Source organism: Pan troglodytes, chromosome 14 (genome assembly GCF_028858775.2).
Source record: "Pan troglodytes isolate AG18354 chromosome 14, NHGRI_mPanTro3-v2.0_pri, whole genome shotgun sequence".
Classification (NCBI taxonomy): domain Eukaryota; kingdom Metazoa; phylum Chordata; class Mammalia; order Primates; family Hominidae; genus Pan; species Pan troglodytes.
In genome coordinates, this window is record NC_072412.2 from 104518737 (window position 1) to 104536960 (window position 18224).

Here is an 18224-nt window from a genome sequence, read left to right on the forward strand (position 1 = left end):
CTTTGCCCAAAGACCTACATCATGAAATAGAGGCCTGGCTTCTAACTCAGGTTGCCTGGCTTCAGAGTCTAAACTATTACACTACACAAGAAAGAAGAAAACAAGGTAAACAATGTGAACAAGCAAGTCAGGAAGAAAAAACACAAATGGCAAATAAATATATGAAAATATGAAAAATATCACTAATAACCAGCAAAATGTAAATGAAAGCACAGTAAAATACCATTTTACACTCGTCTGGTGAAGATGCAGAGAAACAGAAATGTGAATTGTTATAGCCTTTTGGGACGGTAACCTGGCAATGTTTAAAGCATTAAAACCACAATAAACTTTGACTTAAAAATTCCACATTGGGGAATTTCTCCTACTGAAATAAGAGCACAAGTATTTAATGTCATGTTGTTTATTGTGCACTGTTTGTAGAGGCTAAAAACGGAAAAAAAAACCTTAAATGTTCATTAATAGGGAGATGGCTGAATAAACTGTGCAGTAGCAATAGTTGAAATATCATGCAGCTTGCTGATATGTATGTAAGGGGGAACCAGATCTTCCACTGGCCCAGAGGGACATCTATGAAATATTTTTTGGTGATAGAGAAAATTTCAGAATAATGTACATATCATGAACATATTTTTATAAAAACAACTTAAAAACCTTACATATGTTTATCTATATTTCTATGAGCAATCAGTTTGGTGAAAGGGGAATTGCAACCGGTTATTAACTTCAGTGTTCTCAGGAATGTGGGAATGGAGGATGAAGGGAAAAGGTGAACTTTTCTTTAAACAACTTTGGGTATTTTTACTTATTGCGGCAAGCACACTTCTTTTTAATTAAAATTTTAGTAAAGATAATAAAATAAATACTTGTAATATGTACTTTCACAATCTAAGAGTGGACAAAATACAGCTATAACAAATATCATCCCAAAGTCTGTAGTTGAGCACTTCTCAGAGTGATGGAAACCAGCTCTGCTCTTAAAATAACCTGTGGTCAGTCTATATTGTGATGGTAAGAAGAGCCAACTGGCTTTTCCCCAGACACCCTGTTGCCACTTTCCTGCCCAAAGCCCACTGACTACTCTGGGTTTCGTGGAGAGGAGAATGAGAGGAAAATGGAGACAGAAAATGCACAATGGCAGAGCTGTTCTCTGTAGAAACTGGTGTTTGCTGAGAAGACAAGGAAAAGAATGATTCATCTAAACCAAGGGCGATTCCCCCACCCCACCCCATCCTGTAAACCCTACATTCAAGCACTAATGACACACCCTGACAAGGTTTTCTTCTTTGTCTTAAGAAGTAGTTATGGACCAAACATTCAAGAGTTTCCAGAAAGTCTGCTGTAGGCTTTAGGCATATTCTGTGTCTTAAATTTATTTGCGAGTAGATAAAACAATCTAGAGACAAAGACTATGGCCAACAGCATCTTATTCTGAGGATGAATTATCAGAAACATTGTGTTGAATGTTGGGTCATTTAAACAGATTGGGTTGGAATAGGAGGACTTTGCAAAATGTTTTGAGGCCAAAATATATACTCTTTAGTTTAAAGAGTTATCATGATTTATTTCCACTACTTCCAAGACACCTAACTTCTCAGGACCATCAGTTCATCCTCTTCACAAAGGAGGCCCAGAAATGCAACACCAGCTGACCCCACAGACACAAGCCTAGCCAGCTCCTTTGTATAATAGTGCAATGATATTGTTTTCTGGATTGGAATCTAGGGAAGAAAGCACTTATTATAGACTTGGTTTAAAAATTAAGAAAAGGTGTCCGTGAAACTGCTGGGTTCTGACAAGTTCTGCTGAGCATGGCCCTTGATCCTCACTCCATCTCCATGAGACTATAAAGTCTGAGACATCATACTTTCCCCTGCATGCAACTGTGGAAGATTTACCTGGAACAATAAGTTCATTTGCTTAAAACAAAGTTAAAAGGTAAAAGGATGTGAGCAATTCTGGATTCAGATGAAATTCTACTTCTCTTTCAGAACCACATGGGGAAACCAATGTAAAAGTTGGATGCTATTCTTTGAGTACAAAAATAAAAGCTCACAAACAGAAAAGCTGTGGAAGAAAACATAAGGTGGGTTTTCTTCACACTATCTTTATATAAGGAGGTGACATATATGTTCTGATGTCACCTAAGATATAAATGTAACCAGAGAAATAAATTATTAAATAACTAGTAATGAAGTTTATAACCTGATTATGTTACTCCTTGACTTTCTAGGGAAGAAATCAATTAACTAACTTGAACTACGGTTTGTGTGTCAAACTAAAATATTTATAAGACTGATGCTACACACTGTTACATTTACAATAAAAATTGTTTGGTTCCATAATAGACAATAGGAGGAAAAGAACCAGTTTTAGGGTAAATACAGTGTGTTCTCTAATAAGAAAACAATACAGATGTTCAGTACTAAATGTACAAACATAAGCTCCAAGATTATACAAAATATTCTGAAAACTTGGGTTTACATCACTCACACTGTAAGTAATGAGCCCTTCCATAATATTCCAGAATGAGACATCAGTTATTTTTGCACTGAAACAACTTCCTGTCGGTCATATCCTGTTTGGCTATGTCTTAGTCACAGTGGAAAACAAAAGCCGGGGCAACAGGATGAAGGAGGTTAGAGGAGCTGATTAGAAAAGGAACCTGCCATGAAATTACACCTTCAGCCACCTTCTGCCTGCCCTCATTGTTCTAGGCCCTTCTCTGTAATCTTACTGAACTGTGGCCCAGCCTCCCAGCCTGACCCCTTCTTGCACCTTCCTTCCCTGATACTGACCTCTTTACCTCTTCATCCCCTGGGTAAACTCCTTGCACAGTTCTCTCTCCCCACCCCTCCCTCTGCATACTTCAGTCTCTGATTCTGTAACCATGGAATCCATCCTTCCTAATGGGATGACCAACAGTTATCAGGGCAACTTCTTTGCCTTCTCAACGGTGCAAATAGTTCAGACACCCTGAAGGGGGATGATAAACAGCCAAAATTGCATTTTTGCTCAAGGCTGGGGATGGGGAACACAGGTCTCCCCTTACTGCCTGGGCTGCTCACACTGACACCAAGCTGGGCTTTAAAAGGCAAAGCCCACAGATACCCATCTGCTGAGTGAATAACTCATCTCCATTTTCTTCATTCTTTTCCCCTTCAAAAAATTACTTTCCATCTTTCTACCTTCCTAAATAAAAGTATTTTTAAAACACCTGAAAGCCAGGGGGAAAGAGTAAAAGCCTCTAACAAGGATTCATTTTTCAGGTTTTGACCATGACTCCTGGTAAGAAATGTTTTAAATTCCCAACACAAAGATAAATGTTTGAGGTGATAGCTATCCCAATTATCCTGATTTGATCATCACACATTGTATACAGATATCAAAGTATCACATGAACTCCCAAAATAGGTACATTATATACCAATGAAAGTAAATAAATATACATAATAGCACACTAAGAAAAACAAATATCTTTTATATCACTATGCAAGACACACATACACACTATAAGTATAAATAGTACATTGACCTTAATAATGACATTATTTTATGTAAAAAATTATGTAATTCACTTTAAAAAGTTTTTTTTCAGGTCAGGCGTAGTGGCTCATGCCTGTAATCTCAGCACTTTGGGAGGCTGAGGTGGGTGGATCTTTTGAGGTTAGGAGTTCAAGACCAGCCTCGCCAACATGGTATAAAACCCTGTCTCTACTAGAAATACAAAAATTAGCTAGGTGTGGTGGCAGGTGCCACCAAAATAATAATGACAGTATTTTATTTAAAAAATAATGTCATTATTAAGGGCAGTGTACTTTCATATTCTCCATTCAATTCTATTACATTAAAAAAACACTTTTTTTTTTTTTTTTTTGAGACACAGTCTTGCTCTGTCACCCAGGCTAGAGTGCAGTGGCATGATCTCAGCTCACTGCAATCTCTGCCTTCCAGGTTCAAGTGATTCTCCTGCCTCAGCCTCCCAAGTAGCTGGGATCACAGGCACCTGCCACCACGCCTAGCTAATTTTTGTATTTCTAGTAGAGACATTTTATACCATGTTGGCAAGGCTGGTCTTGAACTCCTAACCTCAAAAGATCCGCTCACCTCAGCCTCCCAAAGTGCTGGGATTACAGGCATGAGCCACTACACCCGACCTAAAAAAAACTTCTTAAAGTGAATCACATGTTTAGCTAAATAAGCCTGACACAAAGAGCACATGTATAAGTCCATTCACAGGAAGGTCTAGAAAAGTCAAAACTAATCTACGGTGATGGAGGTCAAAATAAAGAGGGTCTCAGGTACAAGCTAGCCTGAGGGCTGCTTATATCAGTGTACAAATGCGAACTCCAGTGAGCTCTACAATTCATGTTTGAGCATTCTGCTATTGCAAATTATACCTCAATAAAAAGAATAAAAAACTAAATAGAAACAAAACAAAAAGAAGCAGGGGTTGAAATCAAACTGATTTCACCAACTAAAATGGCTTAACCTAACTTGTAACCCATAGTTTAAAAATAGTTCCAAATATTTTAAATGACAAAATATACAATTATACTTATAAAAAAGTATATATACATAAATGTATACATTTATATTAAATATATGTATATCTTTAAAAATCTCCCTAGGTCTTGGGATCAAACAATACTGAATTATATTGGCTGGGTAGTAAGAGAAGGAGGGGATAGTTCCTGTATATCCTCATAGGAAAAAGCATAGATTTTTAATTAATCAACATTAGGCTCAAATAACAGGAATCTTCTCCTAGGTATCCATTCCGTTCACCCAGTAAGTGCAGAAGGTTACTTTCTGAATTCTAGATGGCATCACATATATTACCTGCTGCAACAAACTAAAACCCAAATGGGCACAAATATTTTGTTTTGAGAAATTATGAACCCCCAAACATCCAGAAACAAAAAAGCAAATCTCAATGCAAAATATGATACACAGACATTCATAACACAAACACACAAGCCAAACTCTTCCCAGACTAGGAGGTGGTTTACAATGGTGGCACTAAAATTAGCTTTAATAGGCAGGTGCTAAAAAGATACTGTGGTAGCAGTCAAGTCCTAAAGAAAAACAATGCTCTAAAGTCCTAGCCAGGGAGGGAGATTTTACACTTGAGAACAGCCATGTTGTCTTAAAATAAACGTCAATGCTGAATGCGGGTCTATTTATAATCCTATATAGATAAACCATGTTTCTATTATAGTGTTTAAGATGTGGGTGTGGAGGGTCGCCATTTCACTCTAGTATCAAAAAAGAATAGAAGGGCAGTAACAGAGTAAGAGTGCAAAGGGCTAGAGAAGACAAAGATATTTCTCTCATTTAAGAAAGAATCATTCAGATACACACAAGGACACAAGTACAAGGATAGTCATTGTAGCTTTGTTTATAATAGAAAAAAATGAAAATAATAGAACAGCTAAAATAAAAAGTCTATATAGTACAAATAAAAGGGGTAAATTTAAAAAATTTTTAAAGTGCAGAATACATATGGTATGTTAGCATTTATAAAACATTTTTAAACATACTAAATCATACTGTATATATCATTATGATAGATTTATTTGTAAAGATATAAAAATGAAAGTAAAACTTTTAATAGTGCTTGTTTCTGATTGGGGTTGTGGGAGAAGAAGAGAATGGGAATAAGGACAGTGTTTAAAAAGAACTTCAACTATAACTGATGTTTTATATCTTTTAAGAATATGGAAGCTAAAAAGGCAACATCATAATAGATATTTAATCTGGGAAGTAGCAGTATGGTTGATTTGCTTTTCTTTGTGCTTTTCAGTAACTTTTAAATTTCTCAAAATTGTAAGACACAGGAATAGCTTATTTTTTTTCCATTAAGAGTGACCCGAAACAATTTCTGTAACTCAGGCAACCCCCGGGTTTCATGGCAAGATTACCAGGTCCTTCCTCTTTGGAACCGTGTCTATTACCCTGAGTAAGGGAGAGCACATGTATCAACATAGAAAGTACGATGCTATTATGAGAACATCTGCCTGCATATTTCAGTTATTTCTTCAGTACCTGTGATGCAGTGTTAAGCATTATCGGGGAAAAAAACACTTAAAATAATAATAAAAGGAGAATACTTTGTAGGGTACGTTTTAGAAGACAGACCTGAAATCATACTGCATGAGTACATGTCACCTCGTAATCAGGTCAGAAAAAGAGAGAGGTAATCACAATGTAATTTTTATGATTTCAACAGATTCCATTCTGGACAAACCAATGAAATGAGACATACTTCAACAGCATTCAACGAAGAGCAGAAGATATAAGACGATGTTACCTTGGCAAGTTCCGGCAGGTAGCTATCTAAACCGGAACCAGAACCTTCCAATTTGCTTTGTTCATCATCTAAAATGGCAAAACAGATCATCGGAATCACTTGTAATTCATAGCATTTCATTTGAAACAGGAGGAGGAAGGCCGTTTCTCTTAGGTGCCTTCAAATGAACACAGTGGTTCCCCACTCTGGATGCTCCTGGGAAACACTTGGGGTGCTTTGAAAAAATACTGATCCACAGGCTCAGTGATGAAAGTCAAAACACTGAGTAGCTGGTATAGCATGGACACCGTCCAATTAGAACTGACGCTAGCTATGAACAACAGCCCACATGGACACGTCCATGAGACCCCCTAAAAGTCAGACCTGCCCAGGCTCCACCCCAGACCAACTAAATCAGAATCTTTTGTGGGACCAGGTAAATGGTATTTTTAAAAAGCTCCCAGGTACTTCTAAGGGGAAGCCAGGGTTGGGAATCACCTAAGGGGTGAAGTAAAACATGAATTGTCAAGAACATAGCCAGATTTTTCTCACCAATTTAATCTGAGGCTCCCATGCATTCTAACTATTACTAATATTTTATAATACAGTAAAATTCTACGCCAGATACTTGAGATTCATTTTCTTATTTACACATTTCTTATTTACACTTCCCATCTTCCCAGCAATTTTCATGTTTATTCCCATTTTATAGGTGAGGCTCAGAAAACATAAGTTGTTTACCCAGGGCTACACAGCTGAAATATAGTATTTATGGCACTCAAACCCAGGTCTCCCTTTCTGCCTCCAAAGCTTTGGTTCTTCCCATTACATTACATGATTTCCATATACAAAATGTCAGGGAAGTAAGTTATAATGTGACAAAACCTTTGCTGACAGGCTATTTGTAAAGAGCTCCTATCCGTCCCACCTCTCATGTACTTGTGCAACACAGGTCTCCTTCTTATACCCACCTGGCAAAAATAAAGACACCCACAGAGTGTGTATGTGCCCGGGGGAAGCCAAGCCTACCTACCTTCATGAGAGTCGCCATTTCGCTTTTCTTGCATTGCAGCTTCAAAGTTGAGCTGGAGGATCTTATTTAGAATTGTGATCCATTCTTCCATTTCCACTTCACTGTCTGCTGCCAAGAGATAACTACTTTTGTCCTGCATCTTGAGCTCAAAAGCAAAACGCCTGACTTTGTTGTTCTGAAATGAAAAAAGGATAAACAGATATATTTTAAAAGAATTAGAACTGCTTTAAAATAATTACTCTCTCTTGTTGGTGAGTGCTATCTCATTGGCATTTAGAACCAGGCTATTTTAAATAGCTTGCCCCCTCCTCATGAAAGCCCCCTCCTCATGAAATCCCATTACTGTCCACCTTCCCTGCTTCACTTCCTGCAAGCTTTATTTTTCCTTCTGACTCATTACCTGCTTTACATACTCATCTGATTCACTGTGTGTCCCTGCAGTGGAATGAAACCTCCTCAGTTTTCCCATTTTTGTCAGTGCTACACATCCTTAGTCTCTATGGACTCTACAGTGACTTGCACATAGTGGGTATTTGAAAAATATTTGTTGAATAAATGAAATTTCATGTAAAATTTTCATATTTCTTCAGCTCCTATTTTTTTAATGAAGTAGTGTATGGTATTACATTTTTAAAAGCCAACCTTTATCTATTATTATGTTTGGCTTACTTATCTGGAACTTTCCCATCCTTTATGAATCCCAAATGGTATTTGGACTCCCTGTCTGTGGCCTTGCCTCATGCCTCCAGTTTTCATGCCTGCAAGAGGGTGACTGGCTCACAGAGCAAGAACAGTAGTCCACGTGCAGTAACAGACGGAAGATGAACATGCACTAGGCCAGGATTTCTCAATCTCGGTACTACTGACACTTGAGCAGCCAATTCTTTGTTGTGAGGGGCTGGCCCATGCATTCTACAATGTTTAGCGAAATTTATGGCCTTAAGCCAATAGATGCCAGTCTTCAGACATTCCAAGATGTCCTCCAGGGAGCAAAATCTCCCCAGGTTGGCCGCAGCAGACAGAGGTTCAGCTCTGAGGATCATGGCACAAGATCCCCTGTAAGGACAGGCTGAGCGATATGAAATCAAACACTCCCACTAACCTGAGCCAGCAGGACAGCCCCCCATATAGCCACTAAAATCCTACTGTGTTATCCACAGTCTTTCTAAGAGTTCCTTGGTGGATGTCTCAGGGACAGGGCAACCCTCCCAAAAGTCTCTGTGATTCTGCAGCACAGTTCTTAGAAATGCAAAGTCAAGTGCTCCCCTTGGCAAAGCCACACACTCTTGTGCACAGACTGTCTGCTGTGGGCTCAGTAATTGACACTTTGGATTCCACTTAAACTTCAAGGCAAGAACCAGGGAAGAAGTCAAAGGCTTGAAACAAAATGAATTTTCTCTCCTCCTTTCCCTGCATACTCACAATCGTGAAAAGAGAAAGTTAAAAGTGGAGAAAAAAAATTAGGCCTCAATTCTAAATAATTTCTGTTTCTGAGCCTCAGTTTTCTCATCTGCAAAATAAGTATAATAAATTTCAAGGGTTCTAAAATGCTTCAAAATTTTTTAGTTTAGGCACTTTTTTAAATTCACAGCACCAGTCAACTAATTTTTTTATAATATCCATAAGTAATAATTTTTAAAAACACTTAAATCACAACTTTTCATGCTTAGTTTACAAACAGACACAGATAAAAACAAATTATTTTACTCTTTTGAAGCCTTGGATACACTTTATTAAATGAAAAACACCATCAGCTGCATCTGCAAAGACAATTTGAAGGAAGAGACTTCCATTGAAGTCAGAACCTTAGATTTTGAAATGCACCCCGGAGACTAATTGATAGCTCAGGGCAGTTGTACTTATAAACATCTGTCCCTGGGCCAGAAACAGGCAGCAAAACTCTCTTATAAAACAAAAATAATTACCTCCTACTTTAAAAAATGAGGTTGCCAAATACATTTAGTTTTGCTTTAACCTTCTTTTTAAAGTCAGTGCCAGAAAATTCAGCTAAAAAATAACTTAAAGGTCTTTTGACTAAAGAATACAAATAAAACTCCTACTTGGGAATCCCACCCAAGAAGTCAATTCACTGTCACTGATAAATCACTCTGGCACTCCTTACTTCACAGACATTGTCAATAAACATACTCTGATATAATTAGATTGTTCATAGTGGTGGCCTTCAGAGAAGGCTGAATTGCCAGCTAAGAGACATCCACATTAGCTGTTGACTGAAAACAATTTTCAGTGAGCATTAAGTGGTGCTACAGTCTTGAACGTGGGCCCAAATATACTTTCATGTATTTTACCTTTTTTTTTCTTTTTTTTTTTTTTCGGCAGGGCGGGGGTACTGCACAGTGGTATTTTGTTTGTTTGCTTTTTGTATCCTCTCAAATTACCTTTTGGTGTTCTTTATTTATTTTTCAAAGTGGTTTTTAAAGTTAGTTACCAATAACTAAAGTTACCAAAGTTTAACTCAAATTCTGTATTTCTTGCTTTTTGAGAAACCAGATGATCTGGCACCTTTGAGCCGGGGGTTCCACCTGGCGGCACCAGCTGCAGGTGGGCAGGAGATGCCCCCTTTAAATGGGGCACTGGGCTCCAGGTCACCCCAGCATTCCCTATTGCTTTGCAACCAGGCCTCTCTGTCACTTAATTTACCTCCTTGGTCCCTGCAGACATCTGATTCTGGACCCCTCCCTTCCACTGCTGACCATAAGGAAGAAACAGGATCTGGACTTAGCCTCCCACCATCATTGCTAGAAAAGTGGACAAAATACATGAAATAACTGTTTTCAGATAGGGGACAAAAGGCAGTGCAGCCCTTTCTCTGTAGAAGGGAAAGACTGAAGTGAGCCCCAAATTGCCTCAGCTTTCTGCCTGGAGGCAGTATCTGAATTGCAGCACAGGAAGGGGAATCCAAAAAGAGCCCTGCCATCTTGCTGAGTAGAAGACACTGACGAGACCCGGGGAAGACCAAGGTGGCCAGAATATGCAGGACAGAGTCTCCAGAATGACGGGAAATAAAACAGCACAAAGATAAGAAAGAGCCGAGCTCCAGAAAGATCCACCGAGTCACACATGCATTAGGCATATATTTTCTATTTATATGTTATACCTTATTTTCTATTTATATGTTATACCTTAACAAAAAAGCTTACCAAAGCATAAAATAAAAATCAAGACACAACAACCAAAATTTTAGAACACTAAAGAGAAGACCACAAAGAACAGGGATTTAGAGTAACATCAGAACCCTCCAAACAACAGTGGAAACTAGACGGCAATGGGATGCCCTTGAAATTCCAAGGTAAAATGATTTCACTTTGAATTTTATAACTAGCCAAACTATGAGTCAAGCATGAATGCAAAAATAAAGATATGAACAGATACCCTAATTCTCAAAAAATTAACATCTCACACACAATTCCTCAGAAAGCTGCAGAAGATGTGCTCCCCCAAAACAAGAAAGTAGAACAAGAAAGAGGAAGGCATAAGGTCCCAGAAACAGGAAACCCAACACAGGGAGGAAGACAGGCCGAATGTCTACATGGCAGGTGTGTGGGGCAGGAAAGCAATTCATCCAGACTAGAGGCCAAAGGAGGGTGCCAGGAGCTAAAATCCAATCTACCAGCACAGGAAATCATGCAATGACGTCCAAAACTGATGAACGAAGAAACAGCAGTGAACACTTGTGATCTAGCACCACTACTATTTCAAGGGAATAGGATGTGAGTGGGTGAGGGTGATGCAGGGGTGAAGCACTGCCCTTCAGCACTGCTGGGCTGTTTCTCTTTTTTTTTTTGAGATGGAGTCTCGCTCTGTCACCCAGGCTAGAGTGCAATGGCGCAATCTCAGCTCACTGCAACCTCCACCTCCCAGGTTCAAGCGATTCTCCTGCCTCAGCTTCCCAAGTAGCTGGGATTACAGGCGCCCGCCACCACGCCTGGCTAATTTTTGTATTTTTAGTAGAGACGGGGTTTCACCATGTTGGTCAGGCTGGTCTCGAACTCCTGACCACCCGCCTCTGCCTCCCAAAGCGTTGAGATTACAGGCGTGAGCCACTGCGGGGCTGGGCTGTTTCAATCAGACAAATGTATCCTTGGAAGAAAATGCACTTTAATTCTAGGTAAACATGTAAATATGTAACAAGTATACCTTTAGTCAAACCAGAGAGCTGTGTCACACTGGCCCCACCAAACAATCTCCTTACAGAATCGAGCTACAGGCTGATGTGATCAGCCATCGTGGAGTTATCTGAAGGGAGAATTCTTTGATAATGGTGACTGCATCTTTTGTGAGGGGTTGTTAGGAAGATTGTTCATCAACCACAGAGCCTTCTGTCTGAGGGGAACCCTGAGAAAAATGCCTGAATGATCTTCATTCTGAGATTACTTGGGCAGCTTCTGACTAATTGGATTGTCTTTATCTTATGTGCACTGTGAATTGTGTGACTGAACAGGTCTCCAAGTGAGAAAGCATAGAGCCCAGGTGGTGGCCCACCCATAGCAGGTGTTAGATCTTCAAAACATATGCTTTCTCCTCAACTGTATTTTCTCTCACTCTTATCCCAATCCCCTGTTCATCTTTCTGCTTTCACCCCCACTTTAAATTTATGCTATCCCATGTCCTGTGTATGCTTATAAGCTGCTGCCTTAAATCTTCCTTGAAAGTGGCAAGGCTGGATGAATGGAGGGGTGGACAGATGGATGGATGGATGGAGGGACAGATGATGGACAGGGAAACTGACAACTCTCTTCCAAAGACTGCTAAAAAGCTACAGAAGGATGCATGCAAAACTGGTAGTAGCTCCCCTCAGAAAAGAGACACTGAAGGAGGGGAGGAGTCCAGAAGGACTTTCACTTCATCTGTATTGTCTGATTTTTTACAATAAAAATACATTCATGTGTTATCTTTAATTAACAATAATTTTAAAGGATAAGTACATAAGCCCTATGATATAAAAGTACAACAGCCCTATGATAACAAAACTATCTAATATTGACCAAATGCTTACCATTTGTTGGCACTGTTCTAAGCTTTTTACATGTGTAATGAATTAACCCTCTCAGTAACCATATTTGGTACTGACATTATCCTTATTTAACAAATGAAGAAACTGAGGTACGGAGAGGTTAAATAACATCTCCAAGGTTACACAGCTAGTAAGTGGAGGAGCAGGGATTTGAACTCAATCTGCGCTGAAACCTAATCTCTTTACTGATCTACACCGCCACTGGTACTACAACGCTAGCGATAAAAATCACCACTGAGATACTATGAAGTGTTTTAAATATTTTCCTGCACTGATTCATCCACTGTACTCATTTGCCATATTAAAGAAACATTCTCATTATCTGAATTAAGTAGCCTGTTAAAGGTCACGCAGCTATAAAGTGGCCGAGCCAGAGTGTTCCTGCCTGCCACAGCATAATTCTGCCTCTACATTATCCCTTCCATCTTCTACAATGATGAAAAACAAGGCTTGCCTCATTTAAAGTTATATGTTATATTTCTACCATGCATATTGCCATTTTTGGAAGTGTTTGCTTAAATCTGCTAATTTACACATAAGCACTACTGCAGATAAGAAAACATAATGGTAAAACTCTTTTCATATTTACCTGAACGACACCCATACAGGAATCCAGAAATATTGATCCTTTTGGTTCTTTGGAGATCTTTTCATCTTTATAAAAATTCAAATTATAGGATCCATCGCCAAGTTGAATCAGGTGGAAAAATCGTCTCTTAAATGACTGAGAGAAAAATACACACACAGCTATTCTTTCAAAATGAAGAGGGTCACAATCTCTATCAATAACCCACTTATGACTACATACATACATAAAACCTGTTTCCGTTCTCACTCTAGCTGACGCTCCAGGTCACTGTGGGGTTAAGACTCCCCATCCCATCTAAGAAGCTCACTGCATCTCAGTTCTGAGGAGGTGGTTCCCCTAATATCCATGGGTCATTTTTCTCACCCACGGAATCAGAGATTTTACATAACTACCCAAAAGCAGTGCAGGGACTTCCAATTTGGGATGCAGCACAGAAGGACAGAAACTTTCTCTAAAATCCCCAGGGTTTCTTGCTCACAGAATGGGAACTATTTTTTGCCTCATGACGCTGAATGATTTTCCAGCCTCAGGGTAATGACAGTCACATTTCCTCCTTAATTTTTATCTCCCTGACTCCCTTGTTTCTCTTCCCTTTGTTATTAATCCTGATGTTTCTCTGGTCCCACTTTTCTCCTGAATAGCTTCTTCTATTGGTTTGACTTCTCTCTCTGCAACCTTCTCTTCTATGCAACTATTTTCTTTTTTCATCCTCAATTTTTGCTTTACTTGACTTTGTTGCAGTACACCTCCACAGAAGTGCTCAGGATTGGCATGACAGATAGCCCCTTGGTGACATTCTGAGAGGTACCAAAGAGCACTTTTCAGTTATTACAGAGAAGAAAGCCTATGTCAGTGTCTGCACCTTCACACCAGCCCAGGGATGGTCTCCTTATGCTGGTGGTCAGAAGACAGTGAGGGAAAGTGGGTGGATGAGGCTGTGCCAATGGGGGTGCTATCACCAGGGGAGCATCCTAGGAATCAGACAATGTCCCTTTTGTGGGGAAGAACAGCATGCGCATTCATCTTGAGCATTGTTCTCGAGCTCTATGGCAGAAAGGGCTTGTGAGAGGGGAGGGCAAAGTGATGTGCGTCCTCACCCTCATGGTCACGCTGATGGCACTGTTCATGTTGCCTTTGTACAGCCAGCCATGCTTGGTGATCCCACCCTTCTGGGAACCAAGGGAGGCAGCATCCTAGGAGAGAAGGAAAACACCAGCAGTCAAACTCCCGTTATTACCTGGGTTGCTTGCTGTGAGTTTGGTCAATGGGAAGGTCATTCCCTTTGTGCCAAGTTGTCCATTGCCCCTTTACTGAAGTACCCATTGACACCAATGCCTACAAGTCACATAAAAGTCCACTTAGCGGTGAAAGAGAGAGACCCGCCTACATTTCTGAAAACTTTATTCCATTAAAGGCAAAGCTAGCTCCTGTCCAAATTTTTATTTGTCAGTGTTTAATGAGCCACAAAAGGACCAAAAAGGACATACCTCAACTGACCACTCACGTTGGAAGGTCTTGCCTGGTTTCACGAAAAAATGTTTTCAAATGACACTCCCCTATAGTCAGAGGACAAAAGCACATGCACATTCCTGGAAACCTTCCCAGAGGCTTAGTTCAGGGAAAGGTGAATAAAGAAAGGGAGGAAATTGAGGCAATACAGAAAGGAGAGATAAAGTGATGGGGGGAATAAAGAAGGAGAGACAGGCAGGAATGCAAGTAGGGATAGAGGGGAAAAAGGGGGAGTCAGAAAAGTGGAAGGAAAGAGCTGAGAGAAGTGAAGAGACCTGCTTCTTAAGCACAGACCCCACACTGCAAGACCTGGGTTTAAGGAGAAGAACGTGGAGCTGCCAGCTGCTGCTACAAATATGTTAAGCACATATTTGTATGTATAACAGACAGATGAAAAATACACACACACACACACACACACACACAATCTGGCGAAGCTTTTGTAATCATACAGACAATTGCAGAAAGACTCATCATATGCTTTGTCTTGGACCATCTCAACATTAATATTGGTGGTTTTACTATTGCTATTAATAGCAATAATAGAAATAATTTACCATCTAGGATTTTACAGTTTAGTGTATGGTCTTACATGCAATATTTCCATTGGTCCTCCTGTCACTATTCATGCCAATCAGTTCCAAGTTCCCAATATATTGTTCATTTTGAATGAGTAGTAATTTTTCTTAGATTTTAAAAGTAGTTTCTAAAATAATTTGCTACATGCACATTGCTTAATGAGTGGCTAATGTTATAGCTCAGCTGACAATTTTTTTAAAGAAGGAAAAACCTAAACTCACAATGGGACACTTAACAATCAATGGGGAGGATGAGAAATGCAGAGATGGGCATTGTCTTCTTGTGAGGTTTCCCTCACTCAGTGGGCAGACTCATCTCAATGCCCTACTCCCTTTATATAGTTCTTTAGCCATGAGCTTTTCTCTAGGAATAGGGGGAGTGGGCTTGATCAAATCAGACTTCACTAAAAGCAATCATTGAAGAAATAGCCATTTAAATCTACTGGCTGGCAGCTGTTTCGAGATCTGTTGAAAAACAACCTAAATTCAAGGTCTAAGTCATCTTGATATCTTTTAACAATGTAGCCAGATCTGATCCAAGTCTTTGAAAATGATCTCAGAACAAATAAACACAACCAAGAGAACATGAAATGCTAAGCAGTGAAGTTGAAACAGAGACCTTATTCCAATCAATCAATAACATTTTAAAAAAATTATTCCCGTTTCATGTAACACTCCAATGCCTGTTTTGGCTAAATGTCGGTAATTTTCTAACTAATCTTCTAAGTCTGTAAAATTGATGTTTAAATCTAGAGTGAAAAGAGAAGCAACAGCAAGCAGGTATCCCACCTCATCTTTGTCGACCTCCTCGTCAACTTCATAGACATGAACTGGAAGTTTATCCAACTTGACCACTTTGCTATAAAAACAACAAAGAAATTTTGTTTTAGAAATGCCTAGTCAAGGAAGACGCTTTGCATTTCTTCCTCCATCATAGGGCCCGGCCTTTACGAAATCCAAAGATGGCCCAGCTTCTTTATTCAGACAAAGAATAAAACCACCTATGCCCTTGCTTTTCAAGGTGGGTAAGCCAAAAGACTTGAGTAAGAAAGCTCCAAAAAGCTATGTGGAAAAGACAGCACAGCTTCTGGGGAGTGAGCAGGCATACTAAAAATAAGAAAGTGGATTAGTTTTTAATAAACAAAGACTTGGTAGAATAACTTTTAATACAAAGTTTATGAGGAAAAAAAGGAAGATTGAGTTGTTGCATTGAAACCGATTAACAATGATGGTATTAACCACAACAAAAACAAGACACCAATACCAATAAGCAGCTTACATTTACTCAATGGGTATGACGTGCCAGGCCCTGTGCACTTCTCATGTGCCCTCTCATTTAATCCTTTAATCATGGTGACTGTTGTTAAGGCCATTTAACAGATGAGGAAAATCAGGCTGACAGACGGCAGAGTCGTCTGAGGCAGAACACAGAATCTGTGTTCTTCACCACTGTTACAATTCTCCCTCTCTTTCTCATCACACATTTGGAAATTCTCATTAATGCCAAGAGGGAAAATGTACCAGCAGTCTATTAGATAGTAAGTATACGACATGACATAGTCTGATATCTTTCAACCCTGAGACTATGAACAAGAGGATCAACAAAGATGGGTTAAGCCAATCCAATGGGAAGAATTAAAAAATCCCTAAGGGAGGATTGGGTAAATATAGAACTAAAGAGCATACCCATCTGGAGAAGATAATACTAGGAGGGAGTGTTCCTGGCTGAGGTTTAAAAAGAGGCAATCGGGGAATTGGCCGAACATTCTTAAGGAGTGGCAAAGCCACACAAGGAGGAAAAACAAACAGCTAGGTCTACTGAGAACCGCATAAAAGGTTCCAGCTCAAAGATGTAACAAACGCAAAGAAAAATACATTAATCAGGTCTCAAGTAATATTTTCATTGGTGATGGTTAGTTTTAAAACATAATCCATCACTATTTGCTTTCAATTTTCCCAAAATCAAGTATAATTCAATTTGCCAACTGCTATGGTTTGGATATGGTTTTTATTCCCACCAAAACTCAGATTGAAATTTGGTCCCCATTGTTGCATAATTGGGCCTAGTGGGTTATGGGGCAGATCTATCATGAGAGGCTTGGTGCTGTTCTCACAGTAATGAGTGAATTCTTGTTCCTGGCAAGATGGGATTACTTGTTGCTGAAATGGATTAGTACCCAAGAGAATGGGTTGTTATAAAGTGAGTTTCCTCCTCCTCTTTGGTCTCTTTTCACAAGTGCCAACTTTCCCTTTGACCTTTTCCATCATGTTTTGAAGCAGCACAAAAGTCTTCAACAGAAGCTGAGCAGAAGCCAGTGCTATGCTTCTTGTACAACCTGCAGAACTATAAGCGAAATAAATCTCTTTTCTTGGCTAGTCTCAGTGGCTAACGCTTGTAATCCCAGCACTTTGGGAGGCAGAGGCAGGTGGATCACCTGAGTTCAGGAGTTCGAGACCAGCCTGGCCAACACGGTGAAACCCCGTCTCTACTAAAAATACAAAATTAGCCAGGCGTGGTGGCAAGTGGCTGTAATCCCAGCAACTCAGGAGGCTGAGGCGGGACAGTTGCTTGAACTTGGGAGGTGGAGGTTGCAGTGAGCAGAGATCGTGCCATTGTATTCCAGCCTGGGTGACAGAGCAAGACTCTGTCTCAAAACTAACTAAATAAAAATAAATAAATAAATCTCTTTTCTTTAGAAATTACCCAGTCTCAGGTATTCCTTTAAAGCAACACAAAATGGAACCTTTTATAACAGATAGTCTGTCAAGGCAATACCTAGCTACCCCGATTCACTTTGGCCACAACTATTCAATCTAAATACACTTGCTTTTGGTATAGTCTAGAATAAGTTAATACATTAAAGGAGGTAAAAAAAAAAAATTTAACTGGGAAAATGCTTGTTTCTTGATTTACTTTTTTTAAAAACATAAAATTTATTCAATGTAAAATGCTCTTTATAATTATCTTCTTCAAAATATTCTTTTCAAGGAAAAAATGCACTGCAGCATATTTCAGTACACTTACGTTTTGTTTGTTTCATATTTTGTAGTGAAAAAATTTCACCTATTTATTTATCAGTGGTACCCTGAAAAGAACCACTGGACATAATTAAACCATCCACATGTTTATTACTACCTATCAATACCAAAGTAGCATGTTTGAGTCTTACAATCAAAGGCCCTGTAAA

General features: G+C 39.3%; 1 protein-coding gene across 44 annotated transcripts in view; it reads right to left on the reverse strand.

Moving 5' to 3' along the window:
- The window catches only part of DOCK9 (dedicator of cytokinesis 9), a 292970-nt gene that overhangs the window by 113080 nt on the left and 161666 nt on the right, over nt 1-18224 (reverse strand). For 43 of the 44 annotated variants that reach the window (XM_009427176.5, XM_054665524.2, XM_054665517.2 and 40 more), the window contains exons 5-9: nt 15826-15895; nt 14047-14142; nt 12950-13084; nt 7326-7500; nt 6314-6381 (exon numbers count right to left, since the gene is read on the reverse strand). In XM_009427176.5, coding sequence (XP_009425451.2) covers nt 6314-6381; nt 7326-7500; nt 12950-13084; nt 14047-14142; nt 15826-15895 — 544 coding nt within the window. Of the gene's footprint in view, nt 1-6313; nt 6382-7325; nt 7501-12949; nt 13085-14046; nt 14143-15825; nt 15896-18224 lie in introns of those variants that run through there. The other variant, XM_054665527.2, reaches the window with a different exon arrangement.